This window comes from Mus musculus, chromosome 6, assembly GCF_000001635.26.
Source record: "Mus musculus strain C57BL/6J chromosome 6, GRCm38.p6 C57BL/6J".
Lineage (NCBI taxonomy): Eukaryota > Metazoa > Chordata > Mammalia > Rodentia > Muridae > Mus > Mus musculus.
This window is the reverse complement of record NC_000072.6, coordinates 12,096,453-12,114,168: the sequence shown is the minus strand read 5'-3', so window position 1 is coordinate 12,114,168 and position 17,716 is coordinate 12,096,453. Positions and strand designations below refer to the sequence as shown.

Below are 17,716 nucleotides of genomic sequence, written 5' to 3'. Positions count from 1 at the left end.
TGACCCCTTGTCAACTTGACACACAAACACATCACTAGTAAGCCTCAACCCTTACATTCTTATTCATCCCCAAGGTCTAAATAACTTTAAACATCCCACAGTCTTTACATATTCTTAAAATTTCAATCTCTTAAAGTATCCATCTCTTTTAAAATCCAAAGTCTTTTTACAATTAAAAGTCTCTTAACTGTGGGCTCCACTAAAATAGTTTCTTCCTTCAAGAGAGAAAATACCAGGGCACAGTCACAATCAAAATAAAAAAATCAATGTCCAACCTTCCAATGTCTGGGATCCAACTCACAATCTTCTGGGCTCCTCCAAGGGCTTGGGTCACTTCTCCAGCCATGCCCTTTGTATCACACGCATTGTCTTCTAGGCTCCAGATGCCTGTACTCCACTGCTGCTGCTGCTCTTGGTGGTCATCTCATGGTACCGGCATCTCCAAAACACTGCATGACTCCTTCAGTCCTGGGCCATTAATTGCAACTGTGGCTGCACTTTCACCAATGGCCTTCCATGGCCTCTCACAGTGTCGAGCCTCAGCTGCTCTTCGTGACCCCTTCATGCCTTCAAAACCAGTACCACCTGGGTGACCCTTACATATTACCAAGTCCCGCTGCAGCAGGAGTACAACCTTGGCTATCTCTGGAATACAGCCTCTTTGTGCTTTCAGAAAACACTTCCCAGAAGATGTCACCTCAATGATGCTGGTCTCTTCTTAATCACCGCTAATTTCTTAGCTCCAGCTAACCAGCATAAATAGTCCCAGTAATGCCAAGTTTTTGCTTTAGTAGTTCTGGTATCTTGTTAATCACAGCTGATTCTTCAGCCCCAGCTAACCAGAACCACAGAATCTTCAATCAAAACAGCAATGGCCCTGAAAAGAGTCTTTAATTTTCCCTCTGAAATTTCACAAACCAGACCTCCATCTTCTGCACTGTTCTCAACATTATCTTCCAAGCTCCTACACAACATCTGACAGAGCTCTTAACAACAAATGGATCTTCAAGCCCAAAGTTCCAAAGTCCTTCCTCAGTCCTTCCCAAAACATGGTCAGGTTGTCACAGGAACACCCCGTTCTGCTGGTACCAATCTGTCTTAGTCAGGGTTTCTATTCCTGCACAAACATCATGACCAAGAAGCAAGTTGGGGAGGAAAGGGTTTATTCAGCTTACACTTCCATACTGTTGTTCATCACCAAAGGAAGTCAGGACTGGAACTCAAGGAGGTCAGACAGCAGGAGCTGATGCAGAGGCCATGGAGGGATGTTCTTTACTGGCTTGCCTCCCCTGGCTTGCTCAGCCTGCTCTCTTATAGAACCCAAGACTACCAGCCCAGAAATGGTCCCACCCACAAGGGGCCTTTCCCCCTTGATCACTAATTGAGAAAATGCCTTAGAGTTGGATCTCATGGAGGCATTTCCTCAACTGAAGCTCCTTTCTCTGTGATAACTCCAGCTGTGTCAAGTTGACACAAAACTAGCCAGTACACATGCCATTCCTTGGGAAGTTTGCATCTTCTGCAAAAGAATGTTCAGTTCCTTGTTAGTGGCTAACACTGTGTAGTATGAAGCTCTCAGCTTGCCAGCATTTCCCCTTGCCCGGTGTAAGGAAGAAACAAGTCCCAAGTGACCCATGGTGAGGGGGCACTGACAGGACTGGTAGACTATTTGGGGATGCTCCTGGCCTTTGTGACAGCTGTCCTCCAATATTTGGTACATCCCTATCATGGGGTTATTCAAGTCTGCTCAGGAGGTCTTCATCCCCCCCCCTTTTTTTTTATATTATCTTGATTTGTTGTCAAATGTGGCCCAAAAAGCCCTGAGCAGCACAAACCCATGTAATTAAGAAAGTGAATCTTCACTCATTTGTGCCAATACTTTCAAGATCCAACATACATTTTATGTATCCACTATTGGTCATAATTATGTTAGACACTGGCCTTTTTTTTTTTGGAAGTATTTTTTATTAATTCTTTGAGAACGTTTTACAACATGTATTGATTGTATTAACCTACTCAGTTGTCAACTCTTCCCAGACTCACCTCCTGCTCCCCAGCCACACAACTCTGTGTTACTATCCCTCTCCCGGTCGCCCCTACCACATTCCTTCCCCCCTCCCAGGGGGTGGGAGTCTCCCTGGGTATACCTCCACCCAGGAACTTCAAGTCTCTTACAGGCTATGTGCTTCCTCTTCCACTGAGGCCAGACAAGGCAGCTTAGCTAGAAGAACATATCCTACGTACAGGCAACAGCTTTTGGGATAGCCCCAGCTCTAGTTGTTTGGGACCCAGGTGAAGACCAAGCTGCACATCCCCTGCGTATGTACAGGGAGGCCTAGGTCCAGCCCGTGTATGTTCTTTAGGTGGTAGTTCAGATACGGAGAACTCCAAGGTTCCACGTTAGTTGACTTTCTTGGTCTTCTTACAGAGTTCTTATCCCCTTAGAGGCTATAATCCTTCCTCCTATTATTCCATAAGAGTTCCCAAGCTCCATAAGAGCTTGGCTCCCCATTATCCCAGGTCTCTGTCTCTTCCTGGAGATGCCCCCCACACACACACTTCTTACCCCATCAGTTTCAGATTTCCATTTATTTTCATGGTCATCTAGCCATTTCTCCTGTCCTTCCCCACATCGGATCCTGAACCCTCCATTCTCCTCCCCATCACCCTCCCTTCCAGTTCTCTCTACCTCTTATGGCTGTGGGTGTCTGTATCTGTCTGAGTTGGCTGCTGGGTGGAGCCTCTCAAAGGACATTATCATCCTGTCTGTATTCATACCAGTGTATCATTAATAGTGTCAGGGATTGGTGCTTGCCCACAGGATGGGTCTCAAGTTGGGCCAGTTACTGGTTAGCCATCCCCTCAGTCTCTATTCCATCCCATGCCTACATTTCTTTGAGACAAGATAAATTTGGGGATGAAAGTTTTATGGCTGGGGTTGTGTTTCTATTGCTCCACTCTGGTTCTTGCCTGGCTATAGGAGGTAGCCTCTTGAGGTGCAAATATCACCAATGTAGTGAGTCACAGCTAATTTCACTCCCATTGATTCTTGGGCTCCCCATTATCCCAGGTCTCTGTCTCTTCCTGGAGATGCCCCCAACACACACTTCTTACCGCATCAGTTTCAGATTCCCATTTATTTTCATGGTCATCTAGCCATTTCTCCTGTCCTTCCCCACATCGGATCCTGAACCCTCCATTCTCCTCCCCATCCCCCTCCCTCCCAGTTCTCTCTACCTCTTATGGCTATTTTATTTCCCCTTCTAAGTGAGATTCAACCTTTCTCACTTGGGCCTTCCTTCTTGGTTAGATTCTTTGAGTCTGTGGAGTATAATAACATGGTACTTGTGTTTTATGGTTAATATTCACCTATAAGTGAGCACATACTATGCTTGTTCTTTTGAGACTGTGTTACCTCATTCAGGATGATATTCTCAAGTTACATCCATTTGCATGAGTAATTCATGATGTCTTGGTTTTCGTAGCAGAATAGCTTTTCATTGTGTAGACATCCCACATTTTCTTTATCCATTCTTTAGTTGAGGGACATCTAGGTTGCTTTCAGTTTCTGGCTATTGTGAATAAAGTTTCTATAAATATAGTTGAGCAAATGTCTTTGTGGGATATTGCAGGATCTTTTGGGTATATAGATGGGTCTTGAGGTAGAACTATTCCCAGTTTTCTGAGAAAGTGCCTAATTGATTTGCACAATGGTTGTACAAGTTTGCACCCCCACCAGCAATGAAATAGTGTTCCCTTGGATTGTTTTTTGTTTGTTTGTTTTGAAAGCAAACATGAGGCTGGAAAGATAGCTCAGTCAGCTGCCTGCCTACTGCACAAGCATGAGAACCTGAATTCTATAAATTAAAATCTAGGTATGGTGGGGCTCAGTTGTGATCCCAGCCCCAGGAGATGGGGACAGCTTGATCCCTGGAGCTTGCTGGCCAACCATCTTAGCTTAACAGCTGAACTAGATCAGATGGGAAAACAATGTGGTTGGTTCATGTGGATCAAAACCCAGGGTTAAACTCTGGCTTTTATGCACATGCACACATACATGCACCCAGATGCACATGCACCACTCGCACATACAAACAAATGGTAACATTGAATCCCTGTCCTCAAAGAACTCATAAGCTAGAAGATGCAACACACCTGCAACTTGTGCACCTACAAAGGGGAGACCTGAGAAGGGTGAGAATAAACTCAAGTTTGGGCAGAAATAGGAGTCTATCCCAATGAAATTGAGGTAGGTAGATTGTCATATTCCAGAAGAGATGAAGAATTTTTCCAATTGGAAAATCAAAAAAAAAGAAAGAAAGAAAGAAAGAAAGAAAGAAAGAAAGGAAGGAAGGAAGGAGGAGGAGGGGAGGGAAGGGAAGGGAAGGGAAGGGAAGGGAAGGGAAGGGAAGGGAAGGGAAGGGAAGGGAAGGGAAGGGAAGGGAAGGGAAGGGAAGGGCAGGGCAGGGCAGAAGGAAAAGAAAATCAGGTGTTAGCGCTGACTTTGGGGCAATAAGTAGGGCACTCAAGGTCACAGAGATATAAAGGGACATGACACCTGATGATGAGAACTACATTATTTGATGAATGCATTCAAGTGAAAAGGTGAGAAGAAGAAATTTTCTGTTTCCGTGGCTTTTGCAAGGGTGCAGTTCCTTGTTTAGCTGGCAAAATTGTTGTGCCAAACATAGCTATTATGTCCCTGAAGTGCCATGAATTGTCAAAAAAAGTACCCTGAGACTGCTCCACTTCTTTTACACTGACAGGGCACTTGTGTGGTGGCCTTTCACCATACTTTGGTTCTGTACATATTCTGTTCTTCAGGGCAAACAATGAGCTAACTAGCCTACAGCAATAGTCCATTTTGTTTGGCAGTTACTTCTCTGCATAAATTAAAAAGTCGACAGCCTAGTTTATAAAACAAACCCATGGGAGCCTTCAATATTATCAGGGTTCTTCGTATTACATGACCTCAGTATAGGCTCAATTGGTTCCTTGGAAAATGACAGGATTGACTCAGAAAGGAGGAATGACAGGCACAGAGCAGGCATGCTCTCAGGACATGGAATCTGGGTTCTACCTTTATTGCTTAGGGCCTTCCTCCATGTGTGAAAATGCTCAGGTGTGAACAGAACTCCCAAGTCTCAAGGAGGAAAGAAACTACTTCTCAAGTTCAGCAGTGAAAATCCTAAAGGTAAGATGGCTTGGTTTGCTTAGATTGTACACTCATGCATTGAGAAGGTGAAACAGGTATAATGTGGAGATTGGCCCCCTGTAGGATCACCTGGATGAGAATCTCCTTCCAAAATAAGAGCAAGGACTAGTCAGAGTCACTACCTTGGTTTACCACAAACCAATTATGCTTAATGCCTAAGAATAACAGATGCCACTGAAGCTGAACTCAGAGCATGGAAATATCCACATTCCATACCCAGATGGAACCGTGCTCCTTCTAAAGAACAATTCGTGCTTGTTTTTGTTGATGCATTGTGTAGTAGCGCAAGTGGCAGAAGCCATAGTGAGTCTTTAAGAAAGGTGACTCCTCAAGGTAAGTGGTTTGCTGAGGTGAAAAAAAAAAAAATCTAGTGACCACTAAATGAAAAGGTATATGGATGTCATTGTCACTGTTGTCCTGCCCAGGATGCATTCATGTATTCTGCAATACCAAAACAAAACCACAAAGGATGTTGTGTGTGTGTGTGTGTGTGTGTGTGTGTGTGTGTGTGTGTGTGTGTGTTTATCCCTGTTCTGGGTTCCCAGGATTTGGAATCAACAACATTCCAGGTCTCAGAAGAGGAAGAGCATCCTCAGAGCATTCACAGCAACCTGTGCACTCAGCAGAGGCAGCTGGTGGACCCTAACCAATTGTTCTCACCAAACTCAAAATTGCTTTCTAGAGAGAGAGCACCAGAACCTATATGAAGTTACAGAAAACAGTCTCAGTGACTAACAGTTTCATTTGGCATAAATTAAATCCGAGATTACATAGGCAGATCAAAATATACCCATTAATATACCTGCTAAATAGACAGTTAAAAGCATGATCAAAAATACAAAAATTGAAGGTTAGGCATGAAAAAAAAAAGGCAATTGAGATGTGTTAACTCCTTCCAGCCTAGCAAGGCTGGCTGTGACCATCCGCCGCGCTTGAGCAGAGCCACCTGCTGTGCTGCTCTTTTTGGTGTGCCACTACCTGCCTGAGGCCCAACCTGCAAGAGGTTAAACCGGTTCTCTTCCAAGAATCTTCCGGAGTTAACACCGAACTGCGATCTTTTGTGAGTTCCCTCTAAAAGGCTGACCTATCTACTTCAAAGGAACTTTGCTTGGCCAGGGACGGGCTTCCCCTTTTCTTTATAAAGTGTGTTTGCTGACATTAAAATTAAACCTTGAACAGAAAGCTTGTCTTGGTTCCTTCCTTATCTCGCGCAGCCCAGCCCTTCTTCTCTTCCAAGTTTCCAAAGTGCCTTTCCAGACTAGAACCCAGGTCTGTGATCTGCTGGCCGGACACAACAGAGATGTGAAGACCAAATATCTGTGACGTACTTTGGATTTGCTTTTGAGCAAGGAACAGTGATTTTGGCATTATGTCTTCCCTTGTGAAAGGGTCCTAGCGAACACGTAGCTTCTAGGATCTTTCCCTCTGTTAGTTCCGTTATGCCAGGTCAATGCTTAACATTTCCAGGATCGCTGTGTCCGTCGGTCTTGAAAGAGTAGTAAACTCAGTGCTCCAAGGTATGCTAATCATAAAACAGATAGCGACATTCCTCCACCCACCCGCTTCCTGTGTTAAAAGAGTGTTAATTCAAAGAAAGTCACCCTGACCATTACCAGAACCTGCAATGCAAATGTGCTATTGTTAGGGGCTCTTAGAAGCTGCCTTGAGAGTTAACAATTACCAGGTATTCCTTGTGACACCTGTGACTTTGTACTTCCTTGTGACTCTTAACTGGTATTTTTGGTATTTTCCAACAACGCCCTTCCCACCTCCTTGAGTTGTGGTTTTTTCCTTTAAATACCCCCTTACTCAGCTACTCCGGGCGCCAAGGTCCTCTACCCCTGCGTGGTGTATGACCATGGGCCCGAGAGTGCTCTTGAATAAAAAAATCCTCTTGCAATTTGCAGCAAGACCGTTTATTGTGCGTGATTTTGGGGTGTCGCCTCTCCTGAGTCAGAACGTGGGGGTGTCCTCACGTTGTGGGTCTTTCAGTCTCCATGTGCACTCTTATTTATAAGGACTGTGGGAACGTTGGGGTAGAAATCCTGTCTCCATGCTAAACTATCCTCTGTCACCAATTTATGCAACAGTGATAAGTATAAGATTTAAGCAAGCCCTGCTGAGTCCTGTGTCCTCCATGTTTCCCAGTGTGAGGAGCACTGAGCACAGAGTAAGACTTGGTTCTTGCTTTTAGGGAGAAGTGTGCTGAGCAGTGGTTTCTCTTCAGCATCGAGTCAGGGGTTATAGACCTGGTCCCACGAGCTCAGAACAGGAATACAAAAACCGAGAGGGAGGTGGAAAGTGGACCCTGCTTATGTTTCTGTTTTGTCTTGAACAATGTAAATGTGTTACCTATTCGGATATATAAATCCAAAGTACTATTGAAAACAAACTTCAAATCATCATAGAATTTGCTTTGTTTTGTGCTGCCGAGAATGAAACTCACAACAAATGTGAACAGGCATTCTGCTGCTAAAGTCTATGCCATATCTAAGGCTGGATTGTTCATTTCTCAGCTGGAAGCCCCTATGATTAGTCAGACTCCCTTTTTAAAGTAGATGTCTACCTTGTCTTGATCTGAGAATTCCTGACATCCTCCTCACAGGGATGCAGGAAAAGGCATGGGTCTGGAAGTGGTGTGATCATGGCTATCCTCAGGTCTTTGCCCAGATTCAGCCACCTGGCTACCTGTGCCTTAAGAAAGCCAGGGACAGGCTGGAGAAAAGACTCAGCGGATAAGAGCACTGACTGCTCTGCCAGAGGTCCTGAGATCAATTCCCAGCAACCACATGGTGGCTCACAATCACCTGTAATGAGGATCCCATGCCCTCCTCTGGTGTGTCTGAAGACAGCTACAGTGTACTCACATACATGAAGCAAATAAATAAATCTAAGAAAGAAAGAAAGAAAGAAAGAAGGAAGGAAGGAAGGAAGGAAGGAAGGAAGGAAGGAAGGAAAGAAAGAAAGAAAGAAAGAAAGAAAGAAAGAAAGAAAGAAAGAAAGAAAGAAAGAAAGAAAGAAAGAAAGAAAGAAAGAAAGAAAAAGTCAGGGACAAGATTGGCAAACAAGTCTGCCTCTAACACCAGTGAGAAGGCCTAGAACATGAAAACTGCTACACCAAGGAGGATGGCTCCTTTTCACTGCATCCCAGCTAAAATCCTCTTGTCTGGAAACACCTTTCCAGTTATTGAATGGTAACCTTTCGTTACCTTGGAGCTATTTCATAATCAGTGGTGATTCACATTGCACACGGCAACTGAAATGCAAATGGATTGCGTAGTGGAGGGAAAACCTTCTTTTTCTGTAGGAAAAGCCTCTCATGAGGCCATTTGAAAATTCATTTCTATATTCCTGATTTATAAATGGTATGTACCCTCTGGATTCTCCCTTGAACCCACTATAATATCTTTTTGACAATGAATTAAATTAGATATTTAGCATGCACCCCCCACCCCCTGCCTTTATCTGTGTGACGGTCATGATTCTAACCTCTTGAAAGGCATCCTGTACCATCAGTAATTGCTGAGGACTTGCACAGCTGGCTTTCATCAAGCTATCACGTTGTCTTTCTCTGTTTTGTTTGTTTTCTTTTCTCCCTGAGTTATGCCAAGCAACATCTCCAGAAAGTCTATGACACAGCATAGCATAAAAACCAGGGAACGAAACAATCTTACTATCTTTCCCTTCCACCCCCAGCCCAACTGTTGGGATGCTTTTCCGGGATACTATCAACAGAAAGCATGCTCTGCTGACATTTCAAACTCCCACAGAAAGCCCTGTGAATTTTCTGAGAAGGCCATATTTGCAAGGTTTGTTCAACAAAGAGGTTGGATAATCATCTTGGATTAAACCTTCAAAGCAGCAGGCTTTTGGCTACCCCCCACCCCTATACCATGATTAACCTGGGAACCTTTTGAAACCCTCTTTCTTATCATAATGTGTTTTGTGAAGCCATCAGTTATCCACGAGAGACACTTCTGTAACCATGCTTCTTTATATGTTTCCTTTAATTAGCACTCCCTTTATTTTGCACAAAACTTCCTGTATTGAAACTTTATCTTCAAAGGAATTTTGTATGAAGTATTAAAGAATTAGGCAACTAATGGAAAATACATTTCTCCTACTGATAACATATCAAAATCTGTTAGACTACTCATTAATTTCTAGCTGCTTAGCCTCCAGGAAGCTTGGAGCCAGGTTTGAGGCTTGACTTTAATAACTCTGTAGGGCCTACTTCTCTGCACTACCATTCTCCAATGTTAGCCTTGGATCCTAACTTATATTTAATATATTCCAGGTTTCATTTACTTCTAGTTTATTTCTATTTTATTGTACCTGTTTTATAAATCACATATATAAAGATACAAAGAATATACTTACGTAAGTGAACTGTACAGTTCTCTGTAATGTTATGAAAAATTCAGAGAAATCACAGATTCTCATGTTATACCACTTTCCTGGCATGTTTCATTCAGAGACAACAGAGCATCCACTTTGAGGCATTTCATTTAACTTGCCCATGTGCTGTATAATTGTGGAATATATCAGTTATCGTTAGAATCTAAAACAGGACAGTTATGATGAATCTAGATTATCAATTGGATGGGTTATGAGTTGTTGTGGTAAAATCTCCAACCCAAATATTCCCTGGCAATGAAAACACAACTCAATTAATATGAATACATGCTGTGCGCCTAGATTGGGCAGCTCTACCGCTACACTACCATCTTCCACATCTATGAGACCCCTTAGAACTTGCAGTTTCTCCAGGCCATGTGCTTTTGCTCCATTTTTCTTCTTCCTCCTCCTCTGTGTCCTCTCTCTCTCTCTTCCATTTTCTCCTTCTTCTCTCTCCCCACCTTCCACCCTGCTCCACCTTCCCTTTATCTGCACAATCATCAGTTCTCCTTTATTTTACAAATTAAGGTGGGAAACAGCTTTACAGGAGATATAAATCTATAACTTGAGCATGGTTTTCCCAGAGGCTGGGAAATGCAATCACCAAGTGAGGTCGAGGCTCTGTCTCCTAGTCCCTGAGGAAAGCAGGAGCCTAACACCAATGAAACTCTAGTCAGAGCACAGAGATGGCTAAAATCACACTGACTGGCAGGCTCATCTTGTGCTATCCTTTAATATCTTTCCTTTAACACACTACAAAATTGAAAAGACAGCTTGATCGACGCCCCGCCCCCCAGGGGAGTTGAGCTCTATTTGTACTAGAGTCTCCCTCTCTTACCGTAGAAACGTGAATCAAAGCTCTTACAAACTCTATGGCTGAAGTAGGATTCTTAAGTTCATTAAAATCACTTACTTCAAGATTTGGCCATCATTATATTTTTCATTCAGACTCAGTCTAGCAAAATGAAGCCTCCACGAGCATTTATAAATGTTTGTAAAATGTTTTTGGTGTTGTCTGTTATCCTATTATAGCCCTATTCCTGAAGAATGGCATGTACTTCAAATTAATAATAGCCAAAACAATGGATTTTGTGACTAAAAAGAACAAAAACTATATACATATATAGGCCATAGAGAAGACCCTGGGAACGGGTCCTGCATAACCCATAGTGGGAGGCAGGACTTCTCTTAGTGATGAGGTATGATTGTCTTATGCTTTGCAGAAGTTCGTTTTTTTTTCTTCCTTCCTTCCTTCCTTCCTTCCTTCCTTCCTTCCTTCCTTCCTTCCTTTCTCTCTCTCTCTCTCTCTCTTTCTTTCTTTCTTTCCTTCTCTCTTCCTTTCTTTGTTTTTAAGTTTCAGTCTTGCTGAAAGACTGAGCGAGGCTAACCTACTATGAAAGATTTCTATCCATAGCTCTTCAATATGAGTTCATTCTTCTTCTCTTGAAACATTAGGGGACTCCACTCATCCTGCTTAAACCAGAGATAGCAAAACCACACAGCAGGTCTGCAACTGTGCTCTGTGAGAACCCTGCTTGGCTTAGAATATTTTTTTTTGTAGCTCACCATTGTAGAACACAGACCTAGAATAGCACATGTGTTTCCAACAGCCTGCTCTACATGAGCATAGGCCATCAAGGACCAGGGTCTACCTTTTGTGCTTTCCCAAGAGGAGGATCTCAGTGCTTCTAACACTAAGATCTGGTCCCTCTGCCTACCTCCCAAGACTGTTCCTGCAGCCCATCCCTCAGGGAGTAAATGACATTCATAGAACACGAAGCATTAAACAGGAAGGAAAAATACAAACTGGTGCTAAATAAATCCAGAGTAAGAGGCTTATGCTAGTAAGAGTCTCAGAAAGTGAGGTTCCAAGGGGGATATTGAACACATTGTCCCATTGTATATGTGATTTATGAAAGGCATCCTTAATGCCATGTAAGCACAGCATGGTATATGGGAAACGATGAGGAGAGTTCAAGCCTATGACACTAAGTGGGTACTCCTCTACGAGACTGAAGACATAGATCCCATGCCATGTGATTGATTGATAAGTAGTCCATATATGTTCTTATAGTTAGAATATCTCTGATTTCTAGGCAGCAGGAGCAATGATAAAGGTTTGCATTTTAACTAACACATGTCCTTCATACAGGATATGTTTAGGATCTCAGGTTGGGGAGAGTGAGAGAGGAGAGATGAGAGATGCAAAGAGAGAGACAGAGAGAGAGAGACAGAGAGAGACAGAGACACAGACACAGACACACAGAAAGGAGAGAGAGGGAGACAGAAACAGAGGGACAGAGAGACATAGAGAGATACAAAAGGGAGAGGAAAGAGACAGAGAGACATTTACAGAGAGACAGAGAGGAGAGAGAGAGAGAGAGAGAGAGAGAGAGAGAGAGAGAGAGAAGCTAGAGGTTGAGTATGGCACCAAGTAGCTCCTAACAGTCAGTGGAAATGTTTCCTGTCATGTTTCAGGGATTCTCAAAGCCATTATGTCCTACAGTGTACTATAAAATAAAGTGTGGATCTCACAAGCAGAAATATTCCTTTGACATTTTGTATGATCAGTGAACTGCAGAGAAATGCAAACAAAACAAAGCAGAGTCATATCCTCCTCCGAGGTGTCGAGAATACCCACAAACTGATCTGTGTTGAACTCATCTAAAGATTTTAGAAATGACACAATTATTAATTTTGTCCATTTAGAAAATGAATTGGTTACAGACTGTGTATGTATTTTAAATTCAACAGCTATTTCTTTATATTTATATTATCATTAATATTCTAAGCTACATCAATTCTGTTATTATTAAATAATGTTACAGTTCCTTGAAAGTGTAGTATTTCTGGTAAAAAACAAAAAACAAAAAAACAATGAGAGTTTTATTCAATGTGGACTCTGTAAAGAACAACAGATAGAGGGGTTCAATGACCCCAAGTCTTTTTTTTTTTTTCAGAAATGTGGGTCATAGGACAAATAATATTCCAATTTAAAAATAAAATTAAATCCTGCTTAGATATCTTTTACTCTGAATGCACACTGAATTGCTTTACTCTCTGAGATCTGACCCTCGCTTTAAAGAATATTTCTTTACATATGGGTCTCATCATTGACAGTTTGGACTCCAAGTGATTTGGCTCCAGGTTTTTCATTGTTCTGCTTCTCTAGCTGTGTTAAAAAGGTTCAGGTCTTGCTTAGAGGACTAGTTACAGAGTTATTTCTGGACTCATAACCTTCAAACTCAGGCAAGACTGGCCTGTTCTGCATGACCTCAGTTTCTGTCCTTACACAAATCCTCTTTGAGCCATGTGGCTCTTTTCATAGTAAACTATAATATGCGTTTTTCAGGATTAATCTCATTTATGCTTCAGCCCTAGGCAAGGAACCACAGGCAGCTAAGGAATGCTGAGAATAGGAAGAACTCGTCCATCCAATTGGTCATATCCGAAATCATATACATATGGGTAACATTTGAACAGTAAGTGGATTGAGTATGTTATATTTATATGTTCAGTAGCACACACACAAAACAACTAAATAGAGGCCATACATTTGGGAGTAAGCAGGCTTACATAGGTACAAAGGGTAGAAGAAGGCAAATTATGTATATTAATTTTAAAAATTAAAGAAATTACCTGAAGATGTTAACATATTTTAGGAACGCATGGCTGATGGAATAGATAGTCTACACATTTTTTTTGTTTTTGTGTTTTTAACTTTTTATTTTTTTTTAATTAGGTATTTATTTCATTTACATTTCCAATGCTATCCCAAAAGTCCCCCAGCCCCCCCCCCCCACTCCCCTACTCACCCACTCCCACTTCTTGGCCCTGGCGTTCCCCTGTACCGGGGCATATAAAGTTTGCAATACCAAGGGACCTCTCTTTCCACTGATGGCCAACTAGGCCATCTTCTGATACATATGCAGCTAGAGACACGAGCTTGGGGGGGGGGGGCATTGGTTAGTTCATATTGTTGTTCCACCTATAGGATTAGTCTATACATTTTTAATTTTAAGAAAAACATTATTTTATATCTCTTATGTGCCAGATGATGTACTGCCCATGATTTATTTAATCTTTAGATGCTACATGGGGTTTTGTGATCTTGGTCTGGGAGAAATGCCTTTATAAGTGGCTGTAGCTTACTATGTTGGTAGTATAGTTACTCTCGATCATTGGAATGTTGAAGTTGGCGGAACATGACTGAAAAATTAGGATTAGTAGAAGTCCTTGGAGTTTGGAGGCTGTTATGGTTAATATAGAAGCATATTTTCAGGATCATGGTTCCTTCGTTGCTGCTGCTTGCACTACCATGGCCGGTGCGTCCAGGACCACTCCAGAGGTGCTGGGAGCTGCTACAACGGCAAGTGCAGCAGAGCTGCAGTTGCTTTGCCAGTCCTCCGTGGGCACCAGCATTAGCAGTCCAGAGTCCATCCGTCCTCACAGAAGTAGCACATGATACCAGTGAAAATAAAGAGAATTCCAGCTTTTTAGATAGTATCTTTTGGATGGCAGCTCCCCAAAACAGACACACCATCGAAGTTAACCGATGTAGGAGAGGAAACCCTCAAAAGCTTATTAAAATTAAGAACAATATAGACATTTGCCCTGAATGTGGTTACCTGAAGCAGAAACATGTCCTTTGTGACTACTGCTATGAGAAAGTACGCCAGGAGACGACAAAAATCAGACAACAAATAGGGGCTCAAGAAGGAGGTCCTTTCGAAGCTCTTCCGTTGAGACTATGGTACTGTACACAGGAGAGAAACCATAAGAAAAGGATCAGGGCAAGAGGACTGTTGAAAGAAACATAAAGAGGCCATCTTGGTTCACCCAGAACTGAACTAAAAAAATGTTAAAAAGATAATTTCAGAGTTAGGCACCTACTTAAAATCAGGAGTCTTCATTTTCATGTTGTGCCTGTTTTCAAATTATCCATGTATTTTAAAATGGATTTTGTTAGTTGTTACTTTTAAATGAGGTAATTTGAAGTCTGTATCATGAATAAACTCAGCATGTTTATGTAAAAAAAGAAGAAGCATATTTTCTAAGGGTTTTCAGAAAAGGAGTATCCTGGCTAGTTTTTTGTTAACTTGACACAAGCTAGAGTTATTGGAGAGAAGGAGTCTCAACTGAGAAAAATCTCTTCCTAAGATCAGGCTGTAGGCAAGCCTGTAGGGCATCTTCCTAATTAGTGATTAATAGGTAAGGATCCCATTAAACCCATTCTGGGTTGTGCCACCCCATAGTTGGTGGTCCTGGGCTCTGTAAGAAAGCAAGCTGAGCATATCAGGAGGAACAAGCCAGTAATTAGCACCCCTCCATGCCTCTGCATCAGTTCCTGCCTCTAGGTTCCTGCCAAGTTTAAACTCCTGTTCTGACTTCCTTCAGTAATGGACTATGGGCCCACAAGCCTAACAAACCCTGTCCTAAGTTACTTATAGTGATATTGTTTTGTCACTTCCATAGAAACCCTAAGACAGGAAGAGGCAAAAATAGATCTTAAGTTAGAAATTTTTCTTAGTAATTTTAGTAGATAGTTCATCATGCTTAGTTGACTCTAGAAGATTGGTTAATGAATAGGTAGTGTCCATGTCTGAAGAAAAAAAACCTAGAAATCTTAATTACACATAATTTGGAATACCTGACTTTTGTAAGCAAATTTACACACACATACAAAATCTTCCTTATGACTTAAGGAGCTTCCAGTGGATTTTTATTCACTACAAACTACCACTGAATAAGAAATTTTAAAATTCTCTGAAAAATACATTTAAAGATTCATTCATATATATTATATATATATATATATATATATTCACTCATATATATATATTTTAAATACTATCCTATGTTTATCTCTGCTTTCTCTATAAGATTCAGTCAAACCACAGAACAGAAATACAGGGAGTTTAAAGACTGAGGGACAAAGAGAAAACAGAGTCAAATTCTGAAAGACTAGGAAAGGAAGCTGATTTAAATATGCAGAGGAGCTGAGCCCCAGCTGCCTGTTGAAAGAAATGCAGTTAAGAGAAATTATGTTTTATACCCTATGAGAAAATCCTGAAACATAGCCAGGTCTTAGTGACACCAGCAGGTATCCTATGGTTCATAGTAGACTTCTCCCTGGGAAAAAGTCTCCAAACCACAAAAGGAAATCAGCGGTGCTAATGCCTGGATGGTTTTCCTATGCAAGCCTGCTGGGGAGAAGTTTACCAACAGGTGCTCTGCACGCATAGAAGCCACTGTTCTGAAGTTTGAATCTAGATCTGGGACTGCTCGACAACACATGAGATGGTTGGGAAAAAAGAGGAAAAGAATATTTGGGGAAACAAAGTAAACATAACCATGTAAGACAGCCTTGGTCAAATGCAGGTCTGAGCTATGTGTGTTGAAGCATGAAGGCTTTGTCATTGTAGGCCAGGGCCTGTTGCTTCCCTGGAGGAAGAGGGCAGCATTGGAAACATCAGTTGTGTGAGAGAATGGCCCAAGTGAGGGAAGACAGATTAACTTAACAAGAAGATGCTACTTGTAGAAAACCAGGAGAGAGAGGGAGAGGGGGAGGGGGAGGGGGAGGGGGAGGGGGAGGGGGAGAAGGAGAGGGAGAGGGAGCGGGTGTGGCGGCAGTCCCAAAGGCGCCAGGGACTGCAGCTAAGTCATATGACTTGCACCTGACTTCCTCATATAAGACACAAACATCTTGAGTGCTGCGCAGGTGTACCAGGATACAGGTGAATCCAATTTGGTGGAGATATGCCCCTGCTGCCCTGATTAGCTGAAGCCTCGTGACTGGCGAGGGGGCGTGGCCTGCGGTGCGTGGATGAGATGAGAGTATAAAAGGAGTGAGAGGCCCAGGGTTGGGGGAGATATAAACAAGAAGAATCAGGACTGAATAAACTGCTGTTAGAAGGACTGGTGGTCGCGTCGTTCTTGCTGGTCGAGAGCGGGCGCGACAGAGAGGTAGAGGGAGAGGGAGGAGAGAGAGAGAGAGAGAGAGAGAGAGAGAGAGAGAGAGACGTTGTTAGTTTAGTGAAAAAAAAATGACTTCTTCAGTTATATTAGAAAAAGCAAATGTGTTTGACTACAAAGTAGGCATGACTAAGCAGTTGCTGCAAAGGTATTAGGGCAGCGGACCTTAGTGGTTTGAATAGGGTTTGGTCCCCATAGACTCATGTGTTCGAATGCTTGTAGCACTATTAGCGGGTATGTCCTTGCTGGAATAGGTGTGGCCTTGTTGTAGGGGGTGGGCTTTGAAGGCTCTTAGTGCTCACGCTCCACCCAGTGTGGGAGGAGAGTCTTCTCCTGGGTGCTTTCAGGTCAAGATGCAAACTCAGTTCCTTCTCTAGTATCATGTCTGCCTGAAACTTGTCATGCTTCCTGCCATGATGATAAGGGACTAAACCTCTGAAACTGTAAAACCAGCCCCAATGAACTGTTTTCTTGGTCCTGGAGTCTCTTCACAGCAATGAAAGCCAAACTATGACACTGACCAATTGTTTTTTTAGAAAGAGGCGTTCAAGTGGCCCGATTGCTAAATGGATTGTTGCAGAGCGTCTGTAGCTCAAGGCAAGCATGCCCTGTGTTGGTAAGCTATGCTTGCCTGCCTTAGTAGTATCTCTCAAAGTTAAGTCTACACTTCTATGTCTTAATTAAGGCTTTTACTGTTATGAAAAAACCCTATGACCAAGGTGACTTATTTTAAAATATGTTTAATTGGAAGTACAGCTTCAGAGGTTTAGCATCCTCAATAGTAAAGTCACTCATGAGAGCAGGAACAGCTGTGAGGTCCCATCTTGATCAGCAAGGAGATAGAGAGGACAGTGAGAATGGATCCAGTCTTCTGAAACTTTGAAGCCCACCCCTAGTGACACAGCTCTTAATAAGTTCATACCAACTGTGATGGTTTGTATATGCTTGGCCCAGGGAGTGGTACTATCCAGAAGGTGTGGCCCTGTTGGAGTAGGTGTGTCACTGTGGGTGTGGGCTTTAAGACCCTCATCTTAGCTGCCTGGTAGTCAGTACTCTGCTAGAAGCTTTCTGATGAAGATGCAGAACCTTCAGCTCTTCCAGGCCCATAACTGCCTGCCTGAAGGCTCC

The 17,716-nt window shown here is 42.5% G+C and overlaps 1 protein-coding gene and 1 pseudogene across 2 annotated transcripts in view; one reads left to right on the top strand and one right to left on the bottom strand.

The window, feature by feature from the left end:
• Window positions 1–4,588: 4,588 nt before the first annotated feature.
• Window positions 4,589–14,651, top strand: Gm6578 (predicted gene 6578; annotated as a pseudogene). Its single transcript, NR_003631.2, has 4 exons — window positions 4,589–4,605; window positions 5,094–5,194; window positions 12,989–13,095; window positions 13,896–14,651. The product of NR_003631.2 is annotated as a predicted gene 6578 (transcript).
• Window positions 14,013–17,716, bottom strand: part of Phf14 (PHD finger protein 14) — a 192,432-nt gene continuing 188,728 nt past the window's right edge. Inside the window, exon 18 of the mRNA XM_011241085.3 lies at window positions 14,013–14,369. Coding sequence (XP_011239387.1) covers window positions 14,325–14,369 — 45 coding nt within the window. The 3' untranslated portion in view covers window positions 14,013–14,324. The remainder of the gene's footprint in view (window positions 14,370–17,716) is intronic.